Source organism: Cucurbita pepo, chromosome 6 (assembly GCF_057944985.1).
Source record: "Cucurbita pepo subsp. pepo isolate OVF chromosome 6, ASM5794498v1, whole genome shotgun sequence".
Classification (NCBI taxonomy): Eukaryota; Viridiplantae; Streptophyta; class Magnoliopsida; order Cucurbitales; family Cucurbitaceae; genus Cucurbita; species Cucurbita pepo.
Window position 1 is genome coordinate 6503241 of NC_141803.1, and position 9482 is coordinate 6512722.

Consider the following 9482-nt stretch of genomic DNA (forward strand, 5'->3'; position numbering starts at 1 on the left):
GTAAAAGGTTGGGGATAAGAATATAAAACTAATCTCAAGACATTTTCCAATAAGGCATACCACTGTTTTAGGATAAGGAAATTTAGAGAAATAGAAATGTTTCTATTAGGCCTGGCAGTAAATCCTTGTTCGAGGAGATTACATTTAATTATTTATTCTATTTTTATTTGATTTTATTTTATTCCAGAACCCAAACCTTACAATTTCCACCACTAATGGAATAAATGCATAACATAATATTTTGTCATTTATAGAAATAAAAATAAAATCTTAACAAAATAAGGCAAAAATGGAAAATCTGAATCGTTACATATAACAACCTAATAAAATCATATTCCATCCGGTCCTTCAAATAGGTAAATGGGTCAAATTTAAGACTTTAGATTTACGTGTTGTAATATTAAACTTAAACGAGTGTCAATTTTTATGCTAAGAATCGATTTATATTGTCGCCACAGTGAGCATAGCTTAGAAATAATTGACGTGTACTCATTTCCTTGAAGTCGAAAGTTCAAATGTTCATATTATTAACTGAATCAGTCCTTACATCCAACCGAACTTTAAATTGATTAAATATAGGTTAAATTACAAAAATACCCTTGAAAATTGAAAAAAAAAAAAAAAAATTGTCTGCCGCCAGATTGTCTGAAGCAAAATTTTCAAAACCCTAAATCGATTAGCTAAAACCCTTCTCTCTGTAAACAAATTTAGGAACTCTTTGAAGAGCAAAGGCTACCATGGCTAAGAGTTTTGTGTTCGATCCCCCCAGTGACGAGGAATTCGACCACTCCGATGCTGAAGAAGACGAAGAAGATGAACAAGAAGAACGAGGAGAGGAACAAGGAGGAAAAGAGGAGGAAGATGAACCCCTTTCTCGTCGTCGCACTGAGTCTCCTTGGGATTTTGCCTCTTACTCCGAGTCGGTGGCTGAAGAACATGCCCGTAGAAGCACTACTTCTGTTGATTTCAAAATTTCCAAACTGCTTGAGAAGCGCTCCTCAAACGTCACTCCTACCGCGGCTGAAGATGATGAAAGTTCGGAAGAAGAATCTGACAGACAAGTAACTTTGTGGCCCTGTCTCTATTGCGCTATTTGGTTGTTTTATGACATTGCTAATTCTGCCGCTTTGATTTTTAGGAGGATTATAGACCGGAAGACGACGATGATGGAACTAGTAATGCTGGTGAGGGTAAGTCGTTTTTTGCGCCATCCGATGGGGCTTCCTTTCATGCTAATTCGTTCATGGAGCTCAACCTGTCGCGCCCACTGATTCGAGCATGTGAGGCTTTGGGATATGCAAAGCCGACGCCAATTCAGGTTCTTTTTCTATGATTTTTGTTTTTATTTTATTTATTTTATAGTATTGAATTTTATGTTCTTACTAATCTTGTTGGGTAGGCGGCTTGCATACCGTTGGCATTGACTGGACGTGATATATGTGGAAGTGCAATTACTGGTTCTGGAAAGGTATGGGTTTATCTTGAGCTTTCTTTGTAGTTAACTGTTACGAGAATTAGAGTTGTTGGAATAGGATGGTAGTTCTTGCTTTCGGGGAATTTGTTTTATGAACTATTGCAGAAATTCTATAAGCTGGACGACTACATAATGATTTGGAAAAGATGTGTGAAAGCCCTAGGATTGCTTTTAATCTTACCTTGTTCTCACAGACTGCAGCTTTTTCGCTACCTACTTTGGAGAGGTTACTCTATCGGCCCAAACGTGATCGTGCGATAAGAGTTTTAGTCCTAACTCCAGCTAGAGAATTGGCAATCCAGTAAGTATGTTTTTAAAGATACGTATTCTTTATCATGTGTTTTCATATAATCAACCAATTTAGATGTCAGTTAAAATTCAGTCTACATATATATATCTTGAGGGAAAGTTGTTGGATAGCTTTTTAATGAAGTGCCCAGTTTTAGTTCTTGCACGTCCATCACCTTGATAAAACATGGTCTCATTTTTTCTTGCAAAATGCAAATTTGATGCTGTCATTTATGGTTTCCATAATAAATGACAACTGAAAAACTATATTTCGATATTGATATAAATATTTGGTGGTATTCTCTGAGAATTCTGTTCTAGGCTATATTGGCTAGGCGACCATATTTTAAAATACAAGACAAATATCTTGTGGCTCAATGCTTGCTTAGGCTATGTTGTAGGAAATATCACTTGAAAGATATTGAAGAAGCTTTTAAGGGCTAGATTCTGATTGGTTAAGAAGCTTTAAAGGGTTAGAATGAATTCATGGAAGTCTCTAGAGTAATGGAGAAAGGTTTGGATGCAGGATAAAATAAAACTGATTTCAGGAAGTTGTGGAAAAAGAAAGAGAGGAAATGGCATAGGAAGTAAGAAGAGACAAAGATGAGAGAGATAATAATATTAAGAAGTGTGAAATAGTGTGGTGTATCAAGATAAGTTGGAAAAAAATATTAGAGGAAAAGGCAAAAGAAAGAGTGGTTTGAAGGAAAAAAAAACAAAGTAGGAGGTAAAGAAAAGGGAGAAAAAGAGAACGAAGGGGACTGTTGTTGAAAAAGAAGAAGAAAAGTTGGTGGAAAAATGAGTGTGTGTGTGAAAGATGAAAGATGAAAGAGTGAAAAATATAGAGGTTGTAATCTCTCAGATTCACGACATCCACCTGTTTTGGGTTCAAGGCGTTCCCATATTTTTACCATGTTTCTTGGTTTTTCTTTTCAATCTCAATTGTAGTGTTGGAGTTTTTTTTGGAAGAGATTATTTAAATGTGGGAGATAAGAAAGAATCAGTGAACTAAAAAGAATAGCAATGGAAAAAGGATCCCTTAAATCAACTTTTTGTCTCCCTACGCTTGAGTGAAGCAATCAGATTTGTTGCATTGAGGTGCTAGCACTTTTAAAAAACTCTTTTTTTAGTTCAGGGCTTTTTTTTGGTCATTGGAGTGGAGATTTGTGATTCAAGCGACATTATTATTGTTTTCCTTTTGTCACAAACAATGTTACAAAAAACTCCTGGTTTGGAGAATATTAAAGCAGCCCTAAAGAACCTTCCAAAAGATAATAAAATCTCTCTCCCCCCCCCAAAACTGAAAGACAAAACCCGAAAAACTATTCACCTAGATTTTGAAAACTATATAAAACCCCCGCTGAGGACATGCACATTGTAACACCACATTATGAACCTCTGACCACCCTTTGGAGAAGCTAAAGAAAGGGTAAGTCTAATATGAAGCCCTAAAAGAACTCCAATCGGAAGCATGTGCCTCACTAACTTCATGATAAGCCTCAATCAATAAGAACATGGTTTGAGAGATTCTACAACCCATATTTTATACCTAAAGCATGGCCCACTTCTCCCAAGGGCAGAAGAGTTGCAATATTATCGTCTTTGACCACCTAATGTCTCCTTGTATAAAAGCTATATTTTATTTAGTGCCCAATTAGACACAAAACAAAAGCTGAGCATGCTTTGAAAGATCTATTTTGTACACGTATTCCTCCTCTACATTTTCATGTTAATACTAACTGAAAATAAGGAAATTTTGCTGTTTTTTTCCTCCAGAGTTCACAGTATGATAGAGAAACTTGCTCAGTTTACTGATATCAGATGTTGCCTGATCGTTGGTGGGCTTTCAAGAAAGGTATGACCTAGTGTACTTTGGTGACTAAAGAAGAAGTTTGAAATTTCTACATATATAACATTTACTGGGATTCTAATTCTATATTGTAATTTTGTTTTAAAAAATTCGTTATGTATTCCTTTACATGATATATCACGGTCCTGTTTCATCATAATGTGAGGTTTTAGTGAAGAATCAAAATTCATTACTACAGGGGTTTTGACTCATTTTTCCACGAAGTATGGTTGATTTTGCTCTCCTTTCTTTGGTTAAGGATATTTTATTTTCTTAATTTTGTTCAGGAGCAAGAGGCTGCCTTAAGATCGATGCCTGATGTGGTTGTGGCCACTCCAGGACGCATGATCGATCATCTACGCAATTCCATGTCCGTAGACTTGGACGATTTAGCAGTTTTAATACTTGATGAGGCAGATCGTCTTTTGGAACTTGGATTTAGTGCCGAAATTCGTGAATTGGTATATTTTGGCCTCTATTGTGCAATTTTAATGACGGAGATTGTGTTCTTTGATACATCTATTTTTAGGTTTTGGTATAAAGAGTTATTAATTTTCTTTAAAGGTTCGTCTTTGCCCAAAAAGGAGGCAGACAATGTTGTTTTCTGCTACCATGACAGAAGAAATTGATGAGCTTATCAAGCTTTCCTTGACTAAACCATTGCGCCTCTCAGCTGACCCAGCTACCAAGAGGCCAAAAACATTGACAGAAGAGTAATTTCCAACTTGATTTCTCCTCTAAAATTTGTTTATTAATATAAGCATATCTTAACCTGAGAGCATCTTATCTGCCGGATGATTTTTTAGTTATCAAGAATGTGTATTCCGCTTGCAGGGTGGTCAGGTTACGTAGAATGCGTGAAGTAAATCAGGAAGCTGTCCTCCTTGCTCTGTGCTCAAAGACATTTACTTCTAAAGCTATTATATTTAGGTATTAGAAACAAAAAGTTCGCGAGCAACTTTGTTTTTGGATCCTTTTAATTGGAGGGTTGCATCTAATTGTTTTACTAAGTCATGTATCTGACAGAGGTCCATTTTCCAGACTTAAAAGCAATCATCCTCTAGATCGAAACTGAGTCTAGTTAATTTAATGTTTTATTATTTTGTTTTCTGTATAACTAGTGAATTTTAACTTCATCATTCTTTTTGGTTGACCTGTAGTGGAACCAAACAGGCTGCTCATAGACTAAAGATTTTATTTGGATTAGCTGGCTTTAAAGCTGCTGAGCTTCATGGAAATCTTACCCAAGTTCAGCGTCTTGATGTGAGTGATTGCTTGTTAACATGTTTAAGGTTGGAATCATTAAATCATCCCCTTAGTTTTCCCCTCTGTATGCTGATCATTATTTTGATTTTCTTATGTAGGCTTTGGAACTCTTCAGGAAACAGCAAGTTGATTATCTTATTGCTACTGATGTGGCTGCTCGGGTGAGAACTCATTTTTAATGTTGTTTCTCGTCCTGTAGATATACAATATAGTTGAGAAAAAATCAGCTACATTAGTTTTACTGATATGTTTTCGTGCAATTTATGCTTTGGTTGAAATGTTGTGTAGGGCCTGGATATTATTGGTGTTCAAACTGTTATAAACTTTGCCTGTCCTCGTGATCTTACCAGGTAGGTATTGGGTTCTGGATTGTGTTATTTGTCACCGCGCAACCATATTTACTATTATTGGCATCGCATTCTTATTTTCTCTTCAATGGAGTATTCACTTTTTATTTTGTTTTACACTGCATTTATGTATCTTTCATCTTCGTTGAATGTTTCTCATAAAAAAATAATAAAAAAGAACGTACTCATCTGTTTTCTTTTTCTTTTATTCTTTCTGGAGCAATGAGTGGCTTTCTAAAACCCTTGGTTTGGAAATTCTGCATATGATTTGTGCCAATGATTCTTGTTGACTTCCAAGCATTCTTATGCTGAAAGGAATGCCTGTGATTTTTCCCCATAATACTTACCCTTCATTTCCTTTCCCTCTTCAAATATCTTTTTAATTTCATATTTTCTTTGGAAATTATGTTTTTTTATTTTTATTTTTAATTACAACACTATTTTAGAAATGTTGAAATTTAAACTTTTCCTTTAGTATTCTATGCATCAAAGTGCTGTAATGTCACAAGTACAACATTCCCAATCATGTTTTGACACTTGTTTCTTTCATTCCGACTTCTCATTCTTATCTACCTTATTTTTTAGGCATCTTTTATGAAAATTTCATGACTCCTTGAATCAAATAACCCCTTGTAAATTTATATTAAGGCATGCATCAACCATTTTTATATTTATTATATTTGATTAATGGAGTTGATTATGTTCTTAACTTTCATGTTTTTGTAGCTATGTTCATCGAGTGGGTCGTACTGCAAGAGCTGGTAGAGAAGGATATGCTGTTACCTTTGTGACTGACAATGACCGTTCTCTTTTAAAAGCCATAGTGAGTGACTACCAATTCATTTGGAATAGAAAATAAAAAATCGAAAGTTACAGCCTTTTATAAGAAATCTTTTGGGACATGAGGGGTTGTTCATTTTATGCTGTCTGGAATCTGTTTACAAGGGGTTGTTTCTTATGAATTCGGGTTGGAATTTGTGGCCTGGTTTTTGTCGGACATTTAAGGCCTTCTGATAAGATAAGGAAATCAACTACAAGGGGGGTAAGATTCGGATTACCTTGTTGATCGAATATCTCAAGACAAGAACATTGTTTGAGATTCGAATCACTCCACAAGCAAGATCGATCATGTCTAGCTTGAATGATTCTTGTTGATCAAATATCTCAACGCAAGAACACTTAGTTGAGATTCGAATCACTCCACAAGCAAGATTGATCATGTCGAGCTTGAATGATTCTACATGCAACCTAAACTACATAGAATTGCAAAGAAACTTAAACATCTTGTTCTTTCTTCAACAATTTCTGATCTCTAGTGAACCTCTGCCATTGGCTAAAGAAAAGCACAAATGCTTCTTTCTATATTTTCTAAGTCTACCTTACAAATACAACACACATGGCTTTATATAGCCTCAAAAATGAAACTACTAAAGGTATTCCAAGAGTTGTAACATTCCTACTTTATGACCATAATTAGCCATTATGTAAATGTAACCGAAATTAAATAATAAGTCTTAAAATACAATAACTCTAAATTACTCTAAATTGTAACCCACCCAAAATTTACAACAATCAAACTTCATTCTTCTTCAATGTAGCATGAATTGAAACATGTTTTTGATAATTTTGACAACCTTTTCTTCACATCTTCACTGAAGTATATTGTATGATTGATGTCTCTTGGTTCATATCATTCTCCACTTCTTCAAGAGGATTCGTCCTCGAATCTATTTGTGTAACTTTGCTGCAAAAAATAAGTTATGGAAATACGAAGGACCTCACAACACTCTCTCACGAGTATATGCTCAAGGAATTTTAGGCCACTCTTTTTACACTCGTTTACACAAATAGATTCGAGGTCTTGTTTATTCTGAATTAATAGTGGGTCTTGACTTCAAATGACAGGCTAAGAGAGCTGGTTCCAAGTTGAAGAGCAGAATTGTTGCTGAGCAATCCATAAAAAAGTGGTCTGAAATGATTGAAGGAATGGAAGATCAAGTGAATATGATTCTTCGGGAAGAGAGGTTTTATCTGGTTTCTCTTCTTGTTTGTCCAATTCCCTTTCATTCTAGTCTTAATTTAATTTTTTTTGTAGAGAAGAGAGAGCTCTAAGGAAAGCTGAAATGGAAGCAACAAAGGTATTAGTCTTCATACTTATCTCTCTTTCATCTTTAAGTTGCATCATGAGTTGGCAGTTTTTACATCACATACCCTCTACTTTTACTGGAAATTTTAATCAACTCTGGTTAATATTTGCTCTTTCTTTGTGTACTCAGGCAGAAAACATGATTGTTCATCAGGAAGAGATTTTTTCACGCCCTAAAAAAACCTGGTTTATAACGGACAAGGAGAAAAAGCTTGTGGCAAAAGCAGCCAAGGTAAGTACTTGTTGCTGTATATGCTAGAAAAATCTAATGTTTGCAACAAAGGTTGGAAGTTTCCTGATTATGTGATGTGGACTTGGGGCTCTTAAGCTTCAGCTTTCCTTTATGATAATCTGTTTCCTTGTCTGAAACATGTCTTGTTATACATGCAGTGTTTCAAGTTAGCTCAATTTCTTTCCATGATTTTCCTCAAATGAAACATCGTGCTTTGCAAGAGCCTATGTTTTGACGTTTTCAACTTTTACTTCTGTTGAAAGAGGAGGAGTTGCTCTCCTTGTCAAAGCCAAAAACTTATTTGTTTTATTTTCTTTGAAATTGTTGAAATGTTAAATTACTTGAGCACTAGATTCTTTGCCTGTTTCTAAATTTTAGTATGAAACATGGTCTGTTCATCAGATAATTGTGCTCTTTCTATCTTTTCCTCTCAACTAGACATCTCTGGAAAAAGGAAAGACGTCTGGGAACGAAGTCGTAAGTGCACAACATGCCGAAGACCTTAAGATGAAAGAAAAAAGGAAGCGCGAGCGTGAGGTGCCCGAACATTGCATGAACTAGAACATTCTTTATGTATTTTGAAGTTGTCAAGTTTAAAGTAATGACCCTAAATGGTACTTTTGATGATATCTATGATTCGAGCAGAAAAATTTGCCGAGGAAGAAGCGTAGGAAATTGGAAGCAGCTAGAGAAATGTTGGAGGAGGAGAAGCAAAATGGCAAAACAGGAGTATGACTTTTCCTATTTCATCCATTGTCACGTTTAAATAGTTTACTTCTTATCCATGCGATATTATATATCAAGCAATGAAGTAAAAAGATCAAGTTACCCTACAAGTGCCCCTATCATTTGTGGTTTATCACACAATTACAATAACTGCAGGGTGGGGGAGAAAATAAGAAAGACAAATCTGGATTGTCGCTCGTGAAACTTGCATACCGTCGAGCAAAAGCAGTAAAGGCTGTGAACAAGGCGCTTGACTCGGGCAAGATTGTGAAGCAAAACCAGAAAACTAAGAAGTCTTCCCACAGAACTCAATCAAGATCCGAGGAGATGCGAGAGATGTTCCAAAATGATATGAGCGAGCAGAAGCAGAAACGACATGGCAGTGGCGGTGCTGGGATGAAAAAGTCTAAGCATTCCTTCAAAAGCAAGTCGAGGTACAAACCACTAATAAAACTTTTATTCAACCTTCTTCATGATAATAAGGGCGTGTAAATTAATGTTGTGGATGCTTTTGAATGTGTTCTTTTAGGTACAAGCGTAAATAGAAACTCTACTTGGATGTCGATTGGCCTTGTGTTTGCACGGGAACGGTGGCAACGTTAAGTTTGCTATCTGCATTCCTTGCACCAGTTTTGATGGCAGATGGGGTGGTTGTATATTTCTTTCCCTCAAAGTTGATTGCTCTCGGTCGGTTGTGACGTGCGTCGAGAGTCGAAATGCACCATCAACCTGCTGAAGCATAACATAGTAACACAAATTTGATTTATAGAGATTTAATTTGTTGTACCATGAGAAGGAAAACAACTGGAATGAATGGTTATTAGTTTTTCAAATTTTTAGGTTGCCTCATTCGAATTATTTATTTCATGATTATGCATCATCTCATTGAACTATGATTTTTATTTTGAGATTTCGTGCATGTTGTATGTCGTATGATTATGAATTAGTTCTTGAATGAATACATATACCTCGATATTATTCACGTTCTCCTCTTTTTTGTTGGTTTTTAGAAGCGTGAGCGTTTGTTAGCATATAGTCAAACTTAGGGAATATGTTAATTAGTCCACTAGGTGGATTCACCCAACTCTAAGAGAAAGTAGAACCCAAAAACAAGTATAAAAAATTAGGTTCCACCAATTATAATACATATACAA

At 35.6% G+C, this 9482-nt stretch overlaps 1 protein-coding gene across 1 annotated transcript; it reads left to right on the forward strand.

Moving 5' to 3' along the window:
• Nucleotides 1-673: 673 nt before the first annotated feature.
• LOC111777568 (DEAD-box ATP-dependent RNA helicase 28-like) lies at nucleotides 674-9236 on the forward strand. The gene is made up of 19 exons (XM_023657231.2): nucleotides 674-1061; nucleotides 1139-1318; nucleotides 1400-1468; nucleotides 1669-1775; nucleotides 3539-3617; nucleotides 3899-4072; nucleotides 4176-4324; nucleotides 4446-4541; nucleotides 4772-4874; nucleotides 4976-5038; nucleotides 5166-5227; nucleotides 5951-6047; nucleotides 7130-7248; nucleotides 7320-7362; nucleotides 7501-7602; nucleotides 8041-8139; nucleotides 8248-8331; nucleotides 8485-8762; nucleotides 8858-9236. Exons 1-19 carry the CDS (start codon nucleotides 738-740, stop codon nucleotides 8871-8873), a joined length of 2244 nt encoding a protein of 747 aa, XP_023512999.2. The 5' UTR covers nucleotides 674-737; the 3' UTR covers nucleotides 8874-9236.
• The last annotated feature ends 246 nt before the right edge of the window (nucleotides 9237-9482 follow it).

Bases quoted from the DNA above. Each gene is read 5' to 3' on its own strand.
- LOC111777568 (XM_023657231.2), top strand. From the start codon at position 738: ATGGCTAAGAGTTTTGTGTTCGATCCCCCCAGTGACGAGGAATTCGAC. The intron at 1,469-1,668 runs GTATGGGTTTAT...TTGTTCTCACAG, and splicing joins CAATTACTGGTTCTGGAAAG to ACTGCAGCTTTTTCGCTACC. The intron at 1,776-3,538 runs GTAAGTATGTTT...TTTTTCCTCCAG, and splicing joins GCTAGAGAATTGGCAATCCA to AGTTCACAGTATGATAGAGA.